The 23,692-nt window shown below is 42.6% G+C and overlaps 1 protein-coding gene across 1 annotated transcript; it reads right to left on the bottom strand.

Moving 5' to 3' along the window:
* Positions 1–1,189: 1,189 nt before the first annotated feature.
* LOC101999459 (dnaJ homolog subfamily C member 25) lies at positions 1,190–22,841 on the bottom strand. Its single transcript, XM_005362233.3, has 4 exons — positions 22,494–22,841; positions 6,033–6,185; positions 3,281–3,751; positions 1,190–1,439 (listed from the first exon to the last, which is right to left on the bottom strand). Exons 1-4 carry the CDS (start codon positions 22,821–22,823, stop codon positions 1,317–1,319), a joined length of 1,077 nt encoding a protein of 358 aa, XP_005362290.1. The 5' UTR covers positions 22,824–22,841; the 3' UTR covers positions 1,190–1,316.
* Between the last annotated feature and the right edge of the window lie 851 nt (positions 22,842–23,692).

Raw genomic sequence — 23,692 nt, 5'->3', positions numbered from 1 at the left:
TCATTTATTTGGACTGAGCTTGTGTGCCAGCATGCATGTGTGTGCAGATGCACAATTGTGTGGACGACAAGCTGGACTTTCATTTTCAGGTGTGTCCACCTTGTCTTTTGAGACAGGTTTTCTTGTTTGAGGATGCCACTGTCCCTGTTTACATAAGATCGGCAGGTGTTGGGGGACACTAACGTCACTCCCCTCTGTCTGTACTTTACCAACTGAGCTACCCTAATTTACCTGACTTAGAAATAAATCCTGCGCATCTACTATATTACATTAATCTTTTAAAATTGTATGTTAGAAAGGCAATGTTAATCTTTAAATAGCCTACCAGGCAGCATGATATATCACATCCATTTTATTAATATGAAGCAGTAAGGTAAACCTTTAACAGGAGTACTGCATATAAATAAGTGCAATACTTTGATATAGTATCAGGTTTGATTCAGTCAATTCTGTCATTTACTTTCACGTCCACATGTATAAAAACATTTATACTCTAACGGCAGAGAGAGTGGCACACAGCCATGTTTATCTTCTTTCTAGTTTCATGTGCGTTACATTTTCACCACACAAGTAATTCATAATTAAGGAAGCAAGCAGCAAGCAGCAGGTGGTAGTACAAAAGACCTGTTCACAAGGTCCCTCTGCAGAAATGTTTGATTAAACAGTCCTATAATGAGACTGTAATGGAGCACATCCCACAAGGACGGTGGTCACTCTCCTGGAGAGCGTCTGATCTTATCAAGAGTAGTTAGTGGGGACTGCAGAGATTCTAGAGACTCTCCTAGAGATTACTGTGAGCATACTCAACCTGTAAGGGCTACAGTAAGGACAGGATGACACTGAATGGCTCTCCTGAAGAAACGTGTGTCCAGAAAGACACAATAATATGATCAAGTGCTGTTGTAATTTCTTTGTTGTTGTTTTGTAAAAGTATAGACCAGGAAAGCAGAAAAATGTAGCATTATGAAAACATAAGGAAATACCCTTGAAGAAGAAACACTTCACACAGAAGTTTTAAATGGTATCTAATAAATTTCATGTCAAATTTAACTAAACATATAAAAATTTTAAATGGCAACTAATAAATCCCCATGTCAAATCTTTTTTAACAAAATCCACAAATAGATTATAAAAATTGAACCATCATAAATGTCTTCTGTATAAAGTTTTATGGGAAAGTTGAGACTTCTACATCATTCTGTTTGATCATGTCCTCGTGAACTGCAGTTACTGCTGAGAGCAGCAGGCACCTCTCCAACAACTGCCATGAGAACAGTGTCGCAGTCAAGTCTGGGACAGCCGCATTTCATTGATCCTCAGTCATCCACAAAGGTCAGCCGTCCAGGCCCTTCGTTCTTCATCCATCTCCGGTACCGCTTCCATCGAGGGTCATTCGCCAATTTTTTCTTTAATTCTTCATCTTGTTCCTGCTTGTAGACCTATGAGCATAAACAATACAAATGGCTTTAGTCATAAAGGCAGAGAGAAACCCATGCTGCTGTATTTATGGAGTGTCTAATTTTCCAATATAACTTTAGGTGAATGTGCCGATTTGCCTCTGGAGACTGACTCAAATACTAAAGCACTCTAACATCCAATGTCAGAACAACCAGCTGTACAAGAACTACAGCGTCTCTGTCTGCTGTCTGTGATGGACTCTTGCAATGTAGCTCAGGTGGCCTGTGACGTGCTAAGTAATTCAGACTAATTTTGAATTCACAATCCTCCTGCTTCAGTCTTTCTGAGGTATAGGATTAAGAGAGGTATACAACACCATGCTTGATCTGGCTTGAATTAGTACTTTTTTCCCTTCATATGTTTTACTTAACCAAGGAACAAAGTGGCTTTATGTATACATTTGCCTTGAAATTGAACTGAACAAAGTGGCTTTATGTATACATTTGCCTTGAAATTGAATTTACATCTACTTTTCAAAGATAATTAGTATTTTATTTAAAGTCACAAAAAAAGTTGCATAAATCACACAGGTTATGAACAAGAATTTCTAGTATTTCTTTAAGCTTTAGTCAACCAAAACTAAATGAGCAATTTCTTACAGTCAGTTTTACAGCCACAATAATTTTTAAAAAGTATTGTTTCCAAATAATAAAAACAATGACTAAGAAAACCTCATGCAATATAATTCAGCCCAATACAAGAATCTAAAAAGAGAGGATTTAAAGCAAAAACCTTTCAAAAATCTGTGCATGTGTGTGTGGATGGCAATGTTGGTGCGTGTGCACATGCCTGTATGTGTTTGTAAATATGGGTGTGCACATGTATATAAAATGCAGAGGCTCAGGGCTGAAGGAGACTGTCTTTTCTTCAGCATTCCCAGCCTTTATGTTTAAAACAGGGTCTCCCCCTGAACCAGAGCTCACAGATCTGGTTGGCTCGCTGGCCAATGAGCACGAGGGATCCACCTGTCTCCACCAAGCTCAGTTTTTCATGCATGTGTGGCAAGGGCTTTACCCATGGAGCCTCTCCATTCCCTCAAAAAGTTTTAAAAGCTAAAAAATAGTATATTATCTCCTATTTTTAGGGGATACACACATGTTTACACACAGGAATATACTTACTTGTCAAACATCTGACAACTCCTAGAATTTTACTTTCAATAAAGATCTATTTAGAATATTACATACAAAATGGAGTTGACTACAAAACAATGTAACATCAAACATATCTTAAATCTCTGAAGAATGTTTCACTGTGCTCAGTATAATTATTTTCATTATATTAGCCAATTATTGTATCAGAACCTGGGACAGTGCGACTGCTGGAGCCTTCAGCACTGTGACTAGATTGCTGAGCACATATGAGTATTTCTGGAGCTGACAACAGTGGAAATTAACGTTTGGTAAAATGCCCCAGCTTTAAAGGCAATACAGTAAGTTGATTTAAATAAAAAGCAAATAACAGTCCAAAATTTAGTAGTACTGTTCAGAAGAGTCTATGCTCAATAATCTTAAAATAAACAATTATTTCAACAGTTTTTTCATTTTTTTCTGTCTTGCTGTTTTGGAAAGGAACAAATTTAATTAGTGCAAACAACAGAAAGCCATCTAGACAGCCTACGTACATCAGTCCACTGTAGTCTGACAAGCTAGACCACTCTTAACTTTTGCTAAGATCTCTGAAGGAAAAGCCCGTCACCCCACTGTAACATACGGTCATACTTTCTAGTAAGGTAGGCCCTCCATTCCTCACTGGACCCCTCACGGCCGTGGAGCTGCAGCATGGGAGACACCACTCTCCACTGGCAGCAGCCATCACCCACCTCGTAATTCTCCTTTATCCACAGCTCCCGCTTAAGAAACGTCTCTTTCTGGTGGTCCTCCAGGCTGTCAAACTGAGACTGGGTCATCTTCATAGACTTGCGTATGAGGTAGAGCCTCTCCTCCTCCCCATACTCTCTGCCTCTGATGTTGAAGTTATAGACCCACCGGCAGTACCACGCTACGTATGAGCACAGGTGAAAAGGAGCGAGGATGACTTGGAACAGGAGGAGGTCGCGTACTTGGGGTTTCTGGTAGCCCCCCTTTATGTCTATCTTACTTTTTATAATATTCTTTATGATGCTCTCCTCCTCATCACGGATTTCTTCTTTGGACTTCTTGTTTTTCCCTTTCTCTTTGGCTTTTTTGAGCAGTCCCTGCTCCTTGGCAATCTCTGTTGCCTGGATGCGGTATTTGGGTACTGTGGCTAAGTAGCTGATTGCTTTATTGTAGCTATTCCACCAGCTGAAATACTAGAACATAAAATAAAAATAAGTCATTTTACTAGCAAAATCCACCAAAAAGAAAGCAACAGCAGTAATCCTTGTGAATGTCATCCCTCACAAAATCCCAGCTAACTAAAACTAAAGGCCTTAGCCAGGTGTGGCAACTCAGGCCTGCAGCCCCAGCACTTGGCTGGGGGAGGCTGAAGGATTTGAGTTGGAGATCACCCAGGGCCATGTAGAAAGAATCTATCTCAAAAAACCAGTTAACAACAGTGAGCTCAAAGATCTTCCTTTATTAGCAACACATCTCCCCTGCCCTTGGTTCACCAGAGGAACAGCTAATAAGACATTTGTGTTCAACCTTCACAGGCTGTAACCTCAGGCCACATGATTACTTTTGATCTCTTTCCTGAATTATCCACATGTTCGACAGGAATGCTTACCATATTTGGAACACAAAGACTCAAGTATATTTTAATTCTACTCATTTGGTAATAGAAAATTCCCATAGTTCATAAATACACTCATCCTCAGAGGGTTTAACTCTCAGAAAAGGCTTTGCTGCTCATACAGCATATCCATGCTTCAGGTACTACACTAGTAACATCCTGGAATCCACCAGAAATGGAAAGGAGGAGGGTAATCCTTCTACAAATGCTAAGAAGCTGAAATATACTATCTCAGCATTTAATAAGAATGTTTTGTTATTTAAACTGAATTGTTGCTAGAGAAGCAATTTTCAGGACTGGAGAGATGGCTCAAGGGTTAGGGACACATGTTGATCTTGGAGAGCACCTGGGGTTGGTTCAAAGCATGCTGAACCATCTTGAACTCAGCTTCAGGAAATCTGACATTCTCTTCTGGCCTCCAGACACGAGGCACACAGGTGGTTATACATACATACATACATACATACATACATACATGCAGGCAAACATCAATATACACAAAATAAAACACTTTAAGAAGAGAGAAGTCATTCACAGACTTGCCGGTTTCTTCCTAATCATTACTAAATGAACACATGAGAAGCACAGTTTAAGAATAACAGGGAAGATGTCACTCCAGGCTGAACTTAGACCCTGTGGTGTTTTAAAACCACACATGGAGTTCATGCATCACTTTGAATCTGAACCATTGGTTTTCCAGCTGAGCAGCAGCCCCTTCTGGGCATGCAGAACTCTGTGGGGGTATTTGGGATTGCTAAAGAAGGCAAGCACTGCTGGCATCAGCCAATGAAATGCCAGCCTTATTAGGTCACAGGAAGAGTGTTCTTAACTTTTCCAAGTTTATGGGAAACCACTGAAAAGTCCTATGAAAGTACATATCATCCGGCTGTGTGGAGGTGAGAAGAAATAGGGTTGAAAGGGTTGTAGCTATGCAATGACATCTTTGTGGTTTGAATGAGAACTGCCTCCTGTAACTCAGGTGTCTGGGATGTGGTGGAGCCGCTAGAGGAAATGCAGCCCTGGGTGGGCCCTGAGAGTTTTCAGCCTCGCTCTACGCTCTACTTCCACTTTGCTCCCTCTACTTTCTGCATGATGAAGATGGACACTTAAAAGAAATCCCACGCTAGCTCATAACTGAGAAATAGACGGTTATTTATTTATGGGTAGACTCACAATTCAGAATCCTCTGTTGGAACAAAGAACAGAAACCAAATCCCGCAGTCAGAAAAGAGGCCGAACGCATGCTCTACAGCGGTATAAATAAGAGGCCACGTCCCAGTGGGCGGGTAACCTCCCACCCACTGGCTGCAGGATTTCCTACAGCAGCGTGATGAAATGTGATCAGCTCCCTCCTCAGGCTACCTGCCACTGTGCCCTTCCTTGCCAATATGGACTCTCTCTGGAACTGAAATTTTTGTGTGTGTGTGTGTGGGGGGGGGGATACAGTTTCTCTGCGTAGCCCTGGATGTCCTGGAACTCACTCTGTAGATCGGGCTGGCCTCGAATTCACAGAGATCCACCTGCCTCTGCCTCCACAGTGGTGGGATTAAAGATGTATGCCACCACCGCCCGGCTTAATCCTTCCTCCTCTGAGTTGTTTCTGTCATGGTACTTTATCAGAGCAGTAGAAAGGTGACTGGTAGAATAGCCACTAGTTTCTTAGACTCCTTGACGACAAAGATTCCAACGCTAGGAGTCTGGGGAGGGGGGTATGTATGCTCTACCTATAATATATATTTGTATATATATTATACAACTGGAAGAAAAAATTATAAAATATACTTATAATACGGATTTAATGGCTAGCACTCAGCAACATAAGTACGCAGAAATACATATACATATTCATGAATACACACCTGAAACATTGAAATGGCACACACAGTGACCAAAATCACCACCCTAACATCCACTTTGGGGGCTAGGCGTCTGCTGTAGTAGTGGTAGTAATGGCTATAGTATTCTTCTGGGTGATCCAGCATGTAGTCATAATCTCTCCGTGTTTCTTCATCCTGTAAAGTGAGGGATACTCTACTTCATACACATTTCATTAAGAGCTTCAGTTTATGATCTGTTAACTGAGAATTTCAGAATTATAAAAGATGCAAATAAAATATCAAAGCAAAAAACTTCCCAAGACCTTAAAGGCATGTATACACCTTTGTTCTCAGGACTTTTACATAAGGTATAAAGGCAGAATAAAAACACTCCCTAAACTCCTTAGTATTTTCAGTATTCTTGGAAAACCCAGTACTTGGAAAATAGCTAACCTTTAGCTAATGCTGCTCCTGATGAAGTTCCTGTTCATTCTGATACCTACTCAAGACCACTGAGAGGAAATGGGGTTTATCTCCTTTGTAGTCACAATCAGGTCCCAGCTTTGTCTAGGAAGGTTTTCTGTTGAAAGCAATGATTAAGACAGCAAAAGGCAAATGAAGCCAGTCTAAGCCTAATCACGCCGAAGGACACTGAGACAAATATCAGAGTCTAGCTTTGTGACCTGGGCAAAATACTAAGCTCCTCTGAGCTTCATTCTCTTTCTTTGTAAAAAGAAATACTACCTGTCCTGGTCTTTTCCATGGTTGCTCTGAATATCAAAAGACATACACTGTGCGTTCACAGGCTACAGAAGAGCAGTACTTTACTGCTGTACACACTGCCAGAGCCCACTTCATGAATGATTAAACCTACCTTTCTTATTAATATAAATTCTGTCCAAAGACTTCTGAAAGTTTTAGGGCATGTTCTATATTTCAGTTGTTTAGATGTGTGGGTGTGTATGCACACACATCTGTGTGTGTGTGTGAGTACGGGCATGTGAGTGCCACAGTGCAAGTGACAGCGTCAGATGTCAGCCCTCACTGTCGGGGACTCTCCTTGTGCACTGCTGTGTACATCTAGCTCGGTGACCTACAAGCTTCCAGGGAGGGACAGCACCACACCCATCTGCATGAGGGCTTGGGATCTTAACTCAGGTCACCATGCTGACACCAGCAAGCACTTTTCTCCCCTCCCCCAGCATCTCTCCATCATAATCAGCATTTCTCCAAAGTCTTTCATTTTTTTTTATGTAATCAGTTTCTAACAGATAAATGCCAACATTTTATTGGGCTACCTAGGAACTACTGAAGTATATATGATACAGTTTTTATCTCAAAAGATGAAAGAAATCTATTTTTCAACTTGTTCCATCTTATGAAAATGGTACACTAAGACCAAGACAAATTCTTTAATCTTTCTATGTTGTGCAATAGAAAGCATTGCAGAAATAACAACAACCTAAGAGGGTGTCCTTCTAGTTTAAACCAATCAACATTAACAAGCTGCACCAGACATTTCAAAATCCAACCCAGTGCCTGTCACTGTGGGGGATGCTACAAGGTCTGTTTAGAGCTTGCTGCCTTTGGTGTTCTTCAACATGTACCTTCTTACAGTTAAAATAAAAAGTTGGCTAATGATAAAATCTTTCCTATATTTATTAAAATCATCATGTATTTTCCATTAAAAGCTGAACTTTAGAAAGAATGCTCAGTGAAAGTTCTCGCTAGCATATGATAAGTCTCTGTAAACACTGTATGACAGACAGATTGTGTGGAGGGCTGAAGAACTGACTGTTATATAAGCAGGCGTGGGCTCAGGCTGCTGCCATCTTCAAATCCACTCCTATGTTCTCTTTTGTCATTAAGGGGTTTTCTCATGGTGTCTCTACGCCACGAATCCACTACTCCTTATCAGGCCACCACCACACCCAGAGCTTCTAGCCTAGGAAGTTATCTTTACAGCAGACACGGGCAGTTCTGGACACCCACACCCACATCTCCAGCCCACATCTCCAGGGGTGTCTCACTCAGTACTTTAAGACATCCTTTTAGAATTTCCCTCTTCTTCCACCACGTTTTTGGTTTTGGTGGCTAGATTTATAGAAACATTCTAATAAGGCCTGAAACTTAGCTTTAGCCCAAGCTTCCAACCTTTTGAAATGTATTCAAACAGATTCTTTTTGCTCCAACCAGACTGCATATAATTTTGAACTAAATGCCACACTCAAGTCAGACTCCTACCCCCCTCTACCACCAGCCCCCCACAGACCCTTTGTCCAGTTTGTCTGCTGCTCCCTAGTTGAGGGCACTGACACCTTATGCGCCTGTTCAGTCTTCTTCCTCCCCTTCTTAGTGAGGTCGCGTTCTATGAACACAGATGCTATTTCTGCTCGAGCATCATGTCCAGACCTTCCCCCAAGGTCACCATCTTCTCAGAGTTTCTGGACCTATGATGTCAGGTAATAGACTGCGCTAAGAGGGTGGTAGCTAAAGCTCCACCCTAGTATCTGCCTCTCCTCAGAGAATCCTAGCTTTCTAAGTCCCAACACTACACAACACTCTAAGAGGTCACAGGGTCAAATCTCACTCCTCTTAGGATGGTTTCTTTTTCTAAGAGACACCACAATGTATGTGCCTATTTTGGTTTTTAGAGGGCAAAAAAAGTTGGCCACCTCCTTGTTATAGCATTTATTCATTTACTGAATTTTTACTGTAAAGCCTTTTTTTCCCTCTATAAAATGAAAACAATCTTTGAGCTGAAGCATTCATGAAATTTAAAAGATATTCAAAGTTGGTACAAAGTGGAAAGGGAGTTCTCTCAACAGACTAAGGTCAAGATCCTATTTTTTGTTATTTTGGTTTGTCGGGACAGGGTTTCACTGTAGCTTTGGAGCCTGTCCTAGAACTAGCTCTTATAGACCAGACTGGCCTTAAATTCACAGAGATCCACCTGCCGCTGCCTCCTGAGTGCTGGGATTAAAGGTGTGAGCCACCACCGCCCGGCTGAGATCCTATACTTTAGTAAGCTACAAAGTTTAAGACATACAGACACCAAGAATATGTAGCCAAAGACAGAATAAGAACGGCTATCTTCCTTTTAGGGGCCATATGAGAGAACTAAGGTGTATTATTACTGTAATAGTGTTTTCCCCTCTAAAACTTCTTAGAACAGAGGCTCACGGGTTTTTCATTTGATCTGGGATGCTTCCCCACAGCCAGAGTTTACATTTCCTTGGCATGCAACAAGACCCCACACTGGCCCAGACCCACCTGCCTAGCAATACCTCATCATTCCTCTCACAGACAATGCAATGTATTTTCTCGACAACATATAAACCTCTCTAATTTGAAGCATGTTCCCTTCTTCTAACCTTATGAGTTCCTAAAAGTCATGAATCCTACTGCTTCAAACAGGTTTTTGTGGTGATGGGAACCGAACCCAGGCCCTTGAGCATGCTAGCGAGACTCTACCACCACTGAACTACGATCCCTTACCCTGGAACACTCATATCACACTTAGTGCCTGTTTATTATAGCACTTATCACATCGTAATCATTACTTGAATGAGGATTTCTTAGACGGTGGGTAGTAGGTTTTCATTAACCTCTATGTTCCCAGGGCCTAGCTCAGTGCCTGGCAGTCAGTATGTCACTTCAAAATGATGTGAAATGTCTTAAGAGTTTCTTCTCCTCCGCATCTCTCTCCAGCCACACAGGTCTGCAGCTCACCAGCAAGGCTGGCTGAGTGATTATGTCACAAAATCCTCAGCACGACAGAAATGGCTGCTTGAATTTACAGCTTATGAAGATATGCTAATGTGGATCTTACCTTTCAATAAGGTAGTACTTTTCCTTTCAGCAATACTGTGCATCTTAAGGTCCCAGGGTCAGGAGATTCCAACTTCTTTGAAAAATCAAAACCTTTATACTTGTTTCTTCCTCTCTGTCCTGAGCCTCGACAAGCAGGGCAATATACTCCTTGTTTCTAATTTCTACAGGAGTAAATGGTGCTTCTGCTGGTGTCCATCCATTCCCAATCCTCTTGGGCATATGCAGAAGGACTGGAACACAACCACCAATATCTAGATCAAAAGTGAACAAAGGAAACCCACAAGCAAAGCAGCCCTTGCTTCTCTTGTGAAAATGACCACCCCCTCCCCGAACAAAAACATTATGTTCTTGGCTTAAAATTAGCTATGCATTGTTTACTTTCAACAAACATGAATTGCAATATAAGATATTGCAGCCAATTTTACATCAAAACGTTCTATTATGCAGAATAAGGAAACCATTTTCTGATGGTAAAGGCCAGAAATCAAGACTATGTGAAAATGTAATCATATTTTGCTCATTCTTAAAAAGACACATTAATCTTATTAACACACACACACACACACACACACACACACACACACACACACATAAATGATGATGTTTCAAAAATAAAACCTGGCCCTTCACATTTTTCTCCAGGTCATTAAGGAAAATTAACTGCTATCAGTTCTTTGTTCTTTCTTGTTCCCTGACCCCTAGTTAATCACAAGTGCAACTATCTTATGTGTCTTCTCAAGGCCCCTGATCCAACTATCTATGCCCTGTGACACCTTTACTTTCCCTGGCTCTTCCTCCTTTCAACTATGTCCTGAACATTTTTTAAATGTACCATAAATATCTCCAATTCAACAAGCTCAAAAGCAGGTTTGCTCTTCTGTGTCTCAGCTAATAGTATCAATGTGTACTTATCACCTCCGTTTTTAAAATCTTCCTCTTTTTCTATTCAGCAAGCAATCAGCCCCATGTTAAACACAGGGGAAGATGAAAACAGTAAGACAAGGTCTTAGCAACAAGAGCCCTCCTTTCCAGAAGAAGCTAGCAAACAAAAAGCACAATTTCATATGCTAACAAAGGACTGAGTAACTTTGCCCAGGCCCACGGCAATGGGGTTCACAGAAGAGATGAAGTGAAAAGAGGGCTGGGTCTTAGAAAGCAAGTAGGAAATGCTGGACCCTGGTACAAGCATTAGAATCGAGTGTTAAGACACAGAAGCACTGAACAGCAGAAGAGACTCAGCTTAAATAATGTGGACAATTAGAAAGCAATAGTAAAAGTATAGAAAAGTAATACTGAGTGAAGAGTCTTATATGTGGCAGGCATGGTGGCACACACTTTTAATCCCACTTTTAATCTTGGGAGCAGAGGCAGATGGATCTCTGTGAGTTTGAGGTCAGCCTGGTTTACAGAATAATCTTACATGCTTTGTCACAGAGTTAGTATTGCTGTCTCTGATGTTCAAAAGTGAAAAGCTTCAAAGTTTGAGGAAAACTGCATTAAGTATAATTATTTATTTTGAAGACATTTTTGTTGTATTATTTTGAAAAATGCAAAGATTAAAAAAAAGATCAATGAGCCGGGCGTTGGTGGCGCACGCCTTTAATCCCAGCACTCGGGAGGCAGAGGCAGGCGGATCTCTGTGAGTTTGAGACCAGCCTGGTCTACAAGAGCTAGTTCCAGGACAGGCCCCAAAACCACAGAGAAACCCTGTCTCGAAAAACCAAAAAATAAAAAAATAAAAAAATAAAAAAAAAGATCAATGAGTAATAGCTTTTAGTGATTAAATGGAATATGAAGTGTTGTGGGATACGTGTACACTGTGTGAAGATGTATTGCTGTAATTGATGTAAAAGGCTGAATGGTCAATAGCTCGACAGGAGGTATAGGCAGGGCTTCTGGGCAGGGTGAGAACTCTGGGAAGAAAGGCAGAGTCACCAGTCAGACACAGAGGAAGCAGGATGGGCAGTATGGAGATGGGGTAAGGAGCCACATGCCAAAACACAGATTTAAACATATGGGTTAATTTAAGTTATAAGAACTAGTTAGGAACAAGCCTAAGCGAAGGCCAAGCATTCATAATTAATAAGTCTCCATGTCATTATTTGTGAGCTGGTGGTCCCAGTGAGAAAGTACTGATATTTTGGGGGCCTAATGTCTGGCTAAATGTATCCACATAAGGCCTGAGAAAGCAAAAAAAAAAAAAAAGAAAGAAAGGAAGAAAGAAAGAAAGAAAGAAAGAAAGAGAAGAAAAGAAAGAAAAAAAAAGATCCAAACAAGCTGCTTCCCAGAACTCACGGTGTCTTGGTTAGGCTCTGGGTATAAATACCTGCCACAAGCAGATATTACAAATTCCCAGAGCTGCAGCGGGAAAATGCAGCTCCAGGGCTGGTACCAGCCAGCATGAAGCTAGGCTTTCATGGCACCAAGGGGGGTGAAGCCAACCGTGCAGGAGCCAGGGTAGAGTGGGAAAGGTGGCTTGGCTCACACAGTCAGGGAATGCTACATGGGCAAAAATACAAAAGAAACAGAAAGGAAGGAATGGGGAGGAGGGAGGAGGAGGGAGAAAGAACCTCTGAACAGGTTACAATGTGTTTAAAACTGTGCTTAGTGGCTAATGAAATAAAAGGAAGTTGGTATAAACAGTCACAGAAAAAAAGTAGTTTAGAAACAATAGTACAGTTTTTAAAGAAAGAGTAAAGTAATAAAAATAACAAGCCACATAAGGACAGAAAATATTACAACACAGGGAGTTTAGATCTTATATAGTGCTTGGTTAATTTTGAATTTTTAAAATGCTAATGAACAGAGAACAACAGCTGTTGAGAGACACTGGATTATGGAAGAGAGTGCTGAATTAAATCAGTCTATATATTTCAGGCATGTCTTGGCTTCAGAACGGAAGTTGGGGAATATGTTGAGTTAGGGGAGAGATTGTGCTTTTGTTTCCACAGGGAATGAAAAGCTATGGATTCCTTCAAAACTAATAGAGATCTGATTTGACCTGGGGAGACCCCCTGAAGATCTTGACTACAGACGGGGAAGGAAGCCAGGAAAGACTACAGGGCAAGTGACGTGTCTGCTGATCCTCTGCATGGAAACAGCTGAGACTGGATGAGACATGATAAATCATGTTAATTACAGAGTCCTCATCACTTATTGTATTACAGGTTGGATATTCAGACAAATGGACTTATAAAGTTGACAGATGCCTCTTACCTCCTCACACATAGAACAAAAAAGTATCTTTAGCTGACTTATGCACACTGCACATTCCATACTTGTGTATTTACAGATAAGTACATTACCTTTAAATGTTTGGGTGTTTTCAGAGAAAAAAGGACCAGACACTAATGAGGACACTCTAGCTTCTCAGAGTGCCTCTGTTACAGGTTCCTCAAAAGTCTACACCCAGAACAACTTTAAAGTTACTAGCTGAGATGCTCAGTCTCACAGACTACTCCAGCAGAACTTCAGATAAGTTCTACAGTGCCCCATCACACAGTGACTAAACAAAAATAATACAGCTACCTCTCCTAGGACTTGATCATTATCACAATTTTCTCAGGATCCCCTGAATATGCCACTGCCCCCAGACAACAGGCAGCAATCTACAGAACATGATGTCCACATTTCCAAGAGTTGGGGTGGGTGGTTTTGGGTCATTCAGTAAGTTATAAATATTTGTCATTATGTTTTGGGGGTTGGTTGCAAGTTGTTACTGGTCATGGTCAGGAAAAAAACATGGTTAGGAACAAGCCTAAGCTAAGGCTGAGCATTCGTAATTAATAATAAGTTTCTGTGTCATTATTTGTGGGCTAGCGGTCCTGGTGAGAAAGCACTATTACATTGGAGGACCTGGTAATTAAAAGGATACACAACAATCAAAGGCGCTCAGGCGTGATGGCACACATCTGTAATCCCAGCACTCAGGAAGCAGAGGCAGGTGGATCTCTATGAGTTTGAGGCCAGCCTGGTCTACATGGCGAATTTCAGAACAGCCAGGGCTTTGAATAGGGACCCTGTCGCAAAAAAACAACCAAACAAACAAAAAGAATCAAAGGAGACACTGAACATAATACTGAAGTTTCTAATTATATATAATATGTGGCTTATGTAAGCATGAAGGATGAGGAAGCAAGTCTGGTGAGCAGAGGGAAATGGAAGGACAAATTTTTTTTAAAGATTTATTTATTTATTTATTATGTATACAATATTCTGCCTGCATGTGTCCCTGCAGGCCAGAATTTGGCACCAGATCTTATTAGAGATGGTTGTAAGCCACCATGTGGTTGCTGGGAATTGAACTCAGGACCTCTGGTAGAACAATCAGTGCTCTTAACCGCTGAGCCATCTCTCCAGCCCCCAAATTTTTTTTAAATACTTATTTATTTATTATGTATATAATATTCTGTCTGTGTGTATGTCTGCAGGCCAGAAGAGGGCACCAGACCTCATTACAGATGGTTGTGAGCCACCATGTGGTTGCTGGGAATTGAATTCAGGACCTTTGGAAGAGCAGGCAATGCTCTTAACCACTAAGCCATCTCTCCAGCCCCGGAAGGACAAAAATTACTGGCTATGTCTGCACGCTCTGGAGCCTCCAAGGATTATCCACTACTATTCGAGATGTGCTTTATAACTTGAGAAAACTTAGTAAAGGCAACGATTTGTGCTCACAGCAAGGCAGACTGCATCCAGTGGAATGGAACTATTACTACTTTATCAGCACTTCAGCAATCCGTATCAGACTTGGAACAGGCAACAACTTTTCTCCTTTGAATGAACTGTCATTATCACATTGGTTTTCTTAATTAGTCAGTTAGGCCAAAGTTTCTGACATACATTCTTTTTGTTCTTGTGTGAAAAGCATCATTATATTCTTTTTTAAAGTTTAGTCTTTAACAAAGATAGCAAGACTGTACCTGTGCTATGTGTAAGAGGGTGTTGAAAAACCAAGCCTACAAAACAGGCAGGTTTGGGGGCTATCAGCTTAAAAACAGAGGCTGAAGTCAAAGATGTAGCTGAGTTTTATCAAAAAGAGTTTGGAGGCCTGGGGAGATGGCTTATGAATAAAACCAAAATCAAGATCTCTAGGATCTACATAAGAGGTGGGTGCATGGTGAACCTCTAGAATATGATGCTCAGGAGGTGGAGACAAGGGGAGTTTGCTAAACCAACAGGTTGAATCAATTTTGCTTCTGGCTAGGTAAGAGACAGTCTTAGTAAATTAAGGCAAAGAGTGTATCAGGCCATGGTGCACCTAATCTAATATCAATATCAATCCTTGGCTTCCACCTCTCTCTCTCTCTCTCTCTCTCTCTCTCTCTCTCTCTCTCTCTCTCTCTCACACACACACACACACACACACACACACACACACACCAAAGACCTTAGAAAATAGCAAAGACTGCATAAAGACAGCAGCTTAAGGAAAAGTAGTTTACAGCATAAGCATGAAGAAAAGACTTCAAAGCTTACAAGGAAGGAAGGTTAGGTCTATAGTTTCCAGGTAGATTCCTTCACTCTCCAGCGCCACAAAATAATTAATAATAATAATCAAAACAAATTAAAAAAAACTAAGTAGCAACAGGAAAAAAACTGGCTAGAAAGAGCAAAGCAGCAGCAGCATCCATAATCCCAGGTACTCTGGAGACTGAGACTGGAGAATTACAGATTTGAAGCCAGCCATAGAAAATTTTGCAAGACTCTCCCTTTGAAAGGGGTGTGAGGCAGAAGAGATTAATTGAGCATCACAAGAAATTAGGAGCGTAAGACAGAGCCAGTCTCTGCTGTAAATATACTTTCTAATTTCACAAACATACAAAGAGACACCTAAATAATGCCCAATTCCTGGAGGATATTTTCCCTAACAGTAAAAGTCACAAGCCAAGGGTCAGAAGATCCGAGCCTTGTGCAGTAGGGACAGCGAAGCTGGACAGTTAGTCCCAGTCCTTTGATCTCACAGTGTGCTGTGTGCTACCGGCTCCAGGCTGATAAGTGGGTCACAGATCAGAGGAGCTGCTTCTGTAATAAATGTCCTGGTCATATAAGTCCTATGCCTGCAGGCTCCTATTCCTTCACACCCTTCTGCCCTCCCTAACTCATCTTTTCCTTGAGCTGCTCTCTGAAACAAACAAGATTGTGTTATTTTTCCATCTCAAAACCTGTTGTAACTATTCAAAATATAAAGTTCAAACATTTAAAAAAATTTAAGATTTGAGTTGAGGGCATGGTTCAATTGGCAGAGTGCTTGCCTAGAATGCTCAAAACACAGGGTTTGATCCGTAGCAGTGCACAAAAACTAGAAATAGGGCCTGTGGAGGTGACTCAGTGGGTAAAGAGCAACACACAAACACCATGCACACAATCATCGCATCCCTGAAGAAGAAACAGGCATAGCAGAGCAGCACCAGAACACTAGGACTTCTGAGGTGGAAGCAGAGTTCAAGGCCATCCTCTCCAGCTACGCGAGTTTGAGAGAGTAGCCCAGGACTATCTCAAAAGGGGAGAGGGGAACAGGTCATTCATAACCATCTAATCCCAAACTTAGTCTTCTGAAGCAGTTTCCTTCCTGCGTATTCTACAGGCTTCCAAACTAGAAACAGATCTACGAAAAGAAGTTTACAAAGTGACTCAGGAAAGAGTCTGCACTCTCACTTCTCTGAACTTCCTTACCCTTACCTGCAGGAGCTAAGTTAAAGTGTCAACTGGGAGGGCTAGGACTGCACATCAGGGGTGGAGTACTCACCTAGTGTGTATGAGATCCTGGATTCAAGCCCAAGCACTGGGGGTTAGTGTGTCAACTAGTCGGTTTTTTTACTAAATTATATCACATTAGGAGTTTGGGATTGATCAAATGCTCTGATTTGCTGCTGACATATCATATACTAGGTAATCACAGCATCAGAATTAAGCATATGTTATAAAAATCAGCCTTAGATCAGCAATAACAACCCAAATTCAGGGATCAGAAAAAAAAGGTTTTATTGTGGTTTCATAAGTGAAAGTAAATGAGATAGGAGTGCTACCATATCACTCTGAATGCATAGGAAAAAATCAACCACATCACACATGACAGCTAATCACAGAAAAGGCCTCAGAACCCTTACAAGTATTGCAGGTAGTCATACTCAATCAGAGTAGACATGAAATTAAAACCAACTTCAGTCTATAATCTACAGCAGCACTTTTCAACCTGGGGTGAAGACCCCACTGGGGTTGCATATAAGATATCCTACTTAGCAGATACTTACACTGCTAACAGTAGCAAAATTACAGTTATGAAATAACAATGAAATCATTTTATGTTTGGTAGCCACTACAATATGAGAATGGTATTAAAGGATCAAGCGTTAGGAGGGTTAGGACCACTGATCTCTAGGATTATGTAATGTGGCTGTTTATTACCATCATAACTGTGATAGATAATTTACCTATTTTCAGGATAGTCATCCTTCAGTATGACTGGGGGAAGGATGATTCCAGGACCAAAGTAGATACTTAAATCCTGGGATGCTGAACCCCTTATATAAAATAACACAACATTTATATTTTACCTATATCCTCCTTTAGTCATACCTGATACAATGGAAATGCTAAGCAGTAATCGTCACACTATACTATCTAGAAAACAAAGAAAAAACAGGTGCAATACAAGCACTTTTTTTTTTTTTTGAGGCAGAGCCCCGGGTAGCACAGGCTAGCTTGAAAGTTCTTGTGTAGTCAAGGAAGACCTTGAACTGCTGATCCCAGTGCTAGGATTACAGGCACGTGTTACCACACGAAGTATATGCTGGACTAGAGATCAAACCCAGGGCCTCATGCATGCTAAGAAGGCTCTCTACCAACTGAGCTACAATTCCAGACATTTTCCCCTCCAGATATTTTTCATCTAAATTTGGCTGAATCCCTGAATGCAGAACACATGGGCACAGACAGTTAACTGTACCCACTTACCATGAACAGCTGATTAAAATCTTCATGGCTGAAAAGATCTGGAATGTTAAGAAGTGCAGTCAACTTCTCCTTAAAACAAAGAGTATCTGGAGAGAATACAGTACCTGACTGCTAGAACAAACCTTGACCACTACCGACTGTGCTTCTGTTCATCAGAAATGCCTCTGACCATCAACCATGCGGCTTTCTTCCAGGTCTAGCTAAAAGAGTACATTCATTTGTCACTAATCCCAAGAATAGTCGCTTCATTTTCACAATGAAATATGAACTGTAGTATATAACTTAAGTAAATTATGACCAAACAATAAGTATCTGTCTCTCTGGTTTTAATAAAAGCTTAAAGTCAAGCTGACCCTGTGAGCTCAAACCTGTAATCCCAGCTACGTGAAAGACTAAAGAGGATTGACCACAAAGTTCAAGATCTGGCTGCTATACAGTGAGTTCAAGGTCAACCTGAGTAACTTAGATGAGAATTGCAGTAAAATTAAAATTGAAAAACAGAGAAGGGTATGTGTGGCGAACAAGCCTGCACCCAACTCTTGGAGGCAGAGTAAAAGAACGGAGTTCAAGATCATCCTCAGCCAAGAGGGTTTGAAGCCAGCCAGGGCTATCTAAGACCCTATTCAAAACCAACCACACCAAAATAAACAAATAAAAGACCAGCACGGTGGTACACCCTTTAATCCCAGTGCTGAGGAGGCACTGTTTGTTCAAGGCCAGTCTGGTCTACAGTGAGTTCCAGGATAGTCAGAGCTACATTGTAAGACCCTGTCACAAAAAAAAAAAAAAAAAAAGAAGTAGGTTGGGGATATAGGTCAGTGCCTGCCTAGCATATACAAAATTCAATTTTTGGTTTAAAAACAAAACAAACAAAAACCCGGGAGAGTTGTTACTTACTTTCCATTATCTTTCTCTCCTAATCCCCTCCCTAGCACCTGACGTCAGAGCATAGGAAAGGGGTAAGAAAATAGCTAAGAAACAACAGCAAGTTATATCACAGGCCAGGGAATGCAAAGTCCTCCTTTGCCAAATTCTCTTTAAGTACTAGTGATCCTGCCATCTCAGTAACTGATAAAAAGAAAAACAAGCATTGTTCTTCTCTGGGAAGCCTTGCTTCCGAGACAGATCTAATCTCCTTACACACTCTTTAACTTATCAGATAACCTTTACGCCAGCAATATTCCTATGACCTTTTCTATGTTCTTGTGATCTTGTGAAATGTCAAAATCTACTTTTTCATTTCTTACCAATCATAATTTTCTATGTCTGCATCTGCTTATTCTGTGCTACTTTCTGTATTTCATCTAATTTTTACCTACATTCATAAGTTATTTTTGCTCTCATTTGAAAACCATCAAAACACTAAAGTAGACAAGACAATCCTGCAGGAGTGTTTCATTCACAGCCGTCGCACTGCAATGACCCACACACAGCACTCTAAAACCACCACTGGAGTAAGACAGCAGAGCAGGCTGCACAGAACCATGGCAAATGCCAGAAACTCACTTCCAATTTCCATTCTACCTCAATCGTCTCCAAACGTGAGCTTAATTAATATTCAGTATCTGATGTGCCAGACATTGTGCTAGGTCCTACGGATACACAGATAATAAAGAAGGGGCATGGCTTAGTGGCAAAGAGAAGAACTACTTAAATTTACAGTGTAGTGTGATAAGTGCTATAGCCACATAAGGCCGCATGGTCAGACTAGAGTGTTCCACCACAGGAGATTCAGGGCAGACTCAGCAGATTTCTTCCAAAGCAGATTTCCCTCAAGGCCCAATAGTCAAATAATCAAAACACCTTTGCATTAGCTTAACCATATAGCACCGTGTGAAATCATACCAGTCTGAAGTCATGGTGTGACCCAAATCATAAATTACTTCTAGCAAGAACTAAGTATAACTTTGCACAAGCACCTGGGCACAGCCTTCGCCCTCCACTACCCATCCTTTTTCTGGGTTTTCTCACTGTCTGTATGCACAGGCATAATCTTTTGTTGCTAAATTAGTACTGACCAAGTATCTTACCTTCTTGTCTCATTAACTGTATTTAAATTCTGTTACCGTACTTATTTTTTAACTACCACCATCTTAAAATAAACAAAATACCCCCCAAAAACACCCCACCTTACTCTCAAAAGGACATTTATATGAGCAAAACAACCCCAGAATGACAATCCACTGATGCCTTATACAAATCCAGACCCCATACTGAAGATGCACCTATTATCAACATTCAGGGATCGGCTCCTGTGTCATTTCTATCCCAGAGGCCCTGCAGCTCATGCTCTCCTGCCACCCTACCTGACCAGTTCTCTGCAAAATTCATAGATCTCTTCTCCCTCCCAAATCCTTGTTCCAGACTAAGACTATAATACAAACAGAACACTTATTACACTGCCATTGCTTCAGTGGGATAATATGAAGCCAGCTGGCCCTCTAACATTGGATGGCATCCTTCATGAAATCATTGCATTACCCCAAAATGGTAATTCTCGGGCAACTTTCTCAGATCTCCGTTATGAGAGAAAAACAAATCAGGCCACTTAGTTGTCTTCAATATCACAGCGATTCAAAGTCTTTTTCCAGGTGAAGGCCATACAATGAGCAGAGCAGATCCTACCACGCACTATCGAGAAGCTAAACCTAAATTCACCCCTAAATTCCAAATAGGACATTTCAGAGTCCCGCTTGGCCTCATCAGCAGTGCAGCTTGGGAGCGGTGCAGAACTCCCCCGGTCCCTTCCCCACAGTGCCACTCTATTTCCAGCCCTGCTGCCAGGTGTTTGGAGCTATACAAACATACATCAGAACCAAGTAAAATGTCACTCTAGACACAATAAGTTGTTGTTTAGCTTTTAATTTTACTATCATCCATCAATCTCTCTATATCTATCTATCTATCTATCTATCTATCTATCTATCTATCTATCTATCTATCTATTTGTGTTTTTGAGACAAGGTTTCCCCGTGTTTGTGCTTTTGACACAGGGTTTCCCCACATAGCTCCAGCTGTCCTGGAACTTGCTTTATTGACCAGCTGCCTCAAACTCTGCTTTTGCCTCCTGAGCCCTGGGATTAAAGGCTCATGCCACTACACCCAGCTTAACACACTAGTTTTTAACTGCCTAAAAGTCCCTTGTTATTGAGTAGACACATTATTTACCTAGCTTTTTATTTACTGATAAATCAATTCTAAACTTTAGGGTCTAAAGGTTTAGAAACAATCACATGGAACAAGCAGATAAGGCCTCTGAAACAGTCTCTCAAAGAAAAAGGGCAACACAATTTTGAGTTCTGGGGTCCTCCCAGTAAGAATGCTATCTGCTGTCACTGCTTCTACACGTTAGTCCTGGCACTTGTTTTTAAAATTCTTAAGAACATGCTCACCATTCCCACACCAAGCCTACCCACCCACCTCCAGCCCCACAAAACCCAGGAGACACAACAGGATAGAGCACTGCTCTCTCAGCAGGGTCCCTTGTGCCCCAGCAGCCTTGGGAACATCACCCACACAGGCACAGGCTGAGTGTCGAATACCCACTTTTCCTCAGCAAACAGCGTGGGTCTTCAGGTGCTGGGCTGCTGTGCGTGGGGCACGTTCTTTCTGGTTTCTGTGGAGTCCGCTCTCACTCTTTGCTCCAATAACGGGACTAAACCCTGTATGTCAGCATTTTGCCAGCTTCTCACCCATAATACCTCAGACAGGTGCCAATAAAAACTGCAATCTCACCGGCTAGTGAAAACTTCGGAAGTGAGGCACACGCTTTTCATAGCTCCAATTTCAAAATGCCCTGGGCCTGAAAAGCTCTGTAAAGCTAATCTGGAGGGCGAATCCACCCTTAAATGATAGCACAGCTACTCAAAGCAGTCATTAAAAGCAGACAGAAAAGACTGCCCCCCCCCCCACACACACAAAAAAAAAAAAACCCCTAAGAAATACAGCTACAATGGCTGTTGCATTCTCATGACTGGGCTCTTGAAGCAGTAATACCTCCATGAAGCATGACTTTGAACAGTTAATTTCTTACATATATTACGGTAACTGAAGGAAAAGGTATCAGGCTAACTCTCCCCACATCCACAGAACACAATAAAACCTTGCTAAATCACTAAACACATCAAAAACAATCCCTACTAATAGTTTACAATCTTCTGCCCCTAGTCTATTAAACGGATTTAAAGAAACAGCTATCCAAGGTCACTCGGGGGTGTCAGAGCCAAGAGTCAAACGTCCAGTCTTTGGACTGAGAGTTCACTGTTTTTTGTAGTTTTTTTTTTTCCTAGTTCTTTGGACCTAAGCTAAATGTCATCATTGACATCATCCTAGAAGCCAAACTTCTGTCCTATCAAATTGGCACGGATCAGCTCAGCATTCCGTATCTTTCTTTCCTCTGTCCTATCCCAGACCCTAGCACTAACAATCCCCGCTTTCTGAGCATGCACCGAATTATCAGAATGCTTCTACACCAAAAATAAAGTAAGCGCAAAGCTTTGCATAACAACCGTCCAAAAAGAGAACTGGCTGTCCTCCAAGACTCGAGGAGGTGGCCATGGGCCGAGGTGGCTCTTTCTCGCGGCCACGTGGGGGAAACGCGGACCTCCGAGACATCCAGGAGGCGGCCGCCCGGTGCCGGGGTCGTGGAGGACCTGGTCACCCAGGTGGGAGACCCAAATCCCCGGTCCCCCGATCCGCGCCCGCGAGCCTCACCTTGAGCGTCTCGTAGGCGGTGGCCACCAGCAGGAAAGCCTCGGCGCTTGGCGGCGCGCCCCCGGGGCCATCGCCCGACTCGGGCCGGTAGCGGTCGGGGTGGTAGCGCCGGGCCAGCTGGCGGTAGGCCCGCGCGATCTCCGCCTTGCTGGCCGAGCGGATCACGCCCAGCACCTCGTAGCAGTCGCGGGTGCCGCAGTACAGCCCCTCCACCAGGGCTTCGGCGGGCCGCGCCAGCAGCGGAGCCAGCAATAGCGGCGCCAGCAGCAGCAGCCATGGGCACCGCCCGGCAGCCTCCGGTCCCCCACGCGCAGCGAGCCGCGCCGCCATCCCCCTCCGCCCGCCTCGCTCGCCTCGCTCGCCGCTCTCCCACCGCAGCGGCCGCTGCTCTCCTCAGCGCTGGGCTCGGCCCAGCGGCCCGGTCCACGTCAGCAGGCGGCGCTTGTGCGCAGGCGCAGGGGGCGTGGCGCCACAGCCACTTCCTTTCCCCGGGCGTTGCTAGGTGAGAAGGACGCCTTAGCTGCTTCGGGCCGCTTCCGGTGGGCTGCGGAGCCTTGGCGGACAGATGCTCGGTCTGTTCTGAGGTGGCGGCAGAAGTCTGTCTGTCAGAGGCGCTCCTAGCTGCCCCGTGCTGTACAGCCCACACGCAGGAATAGTCACACGCCACCTCCTTGGTCTCGAGACTTCATTCGCTGCCGTAGGAATTCCGGGCTCTGGCATCCCGTCTCCAGGCCTGGACGCCGCCCTCCCTTCTCCAAACTGAAGATGAAGTTTGACAATTCCGTGTTCTGCCTTGTCTCCCGGGAACTCTGAAAGTCGATGGCCTTTTAGTTTCCTGTTTCTCAGCTTATTTATATCTTGGAAAAAAATTGTCATTTGCCTGAAGGATGTAAAATATTTAGCAGTATCCCTGTACTGTCCACAATAGGTGTCAGTAGCAATCAAAAAACAGCACAAGATCTTGCAAATGCCTCCAGAGGGAGGGGAGATGTTTCATTAAAATTTGAAATTCAGATAACAATTTCTTTTTTTTTTTTTTTTTTGGTTTTTCGAGACAGGGTTTCTCTGTAGCTTTGGAGCCTGTCCTGGAACTAGCTCTGTAGACCAGGCTGGTCTTGAACTCACAGAGATCCGCCTGCCTCTGCCTCCCGAGTGCTGGGATTACAGGCGTGCGCCACCACCGCCCGGCCAGATAACAA

The sequence above is a fragment of the Microtus ochrogaster genome, linkage group LG5, assembly GCF_000317375.1.
Source record: "Microtus ochrogaster isolate Prairie Vole_2 linkage group LG5, MicOch1.0, whole genome shotgun sequence".
Lineage (NCBI taxonomy): Eukaryota > Metazoa > Chordata > Mammalia > Rodentia > Cricetidae > Microtus > Microtus ochrogaster.
Note: the sequence above shows the minus strand (reverse complement) of the source record. Positions and strands in the feature narration are given on the sequence as shown.

Excerpts from the sequence above, each read along its gene's own strand:
- LOC101999459 (XM_005362233.3), bottom strand. The coding sequence starts at position 22,823 with ATGGCGGCGCGGCTCGCTGCGCGTGGGGGACCGGAGGCTGCCGGGCGG. Across the intron at positions 6,186-22,493 it reads CCGCCTACGAGACGCTCAAG|GATGAAGAAACACGGAGAGA; the intron begins GTGAGGCTCGCG and ends CTCACTTTACAG. Across the intron at positions 1,440-3,280 it reads GGATAAAGGAGAATTACGAG|GTCTACAAGCAGGAACAAGA; the intron begins GTGGGTGATGGC and ends TTATGCTCATAG.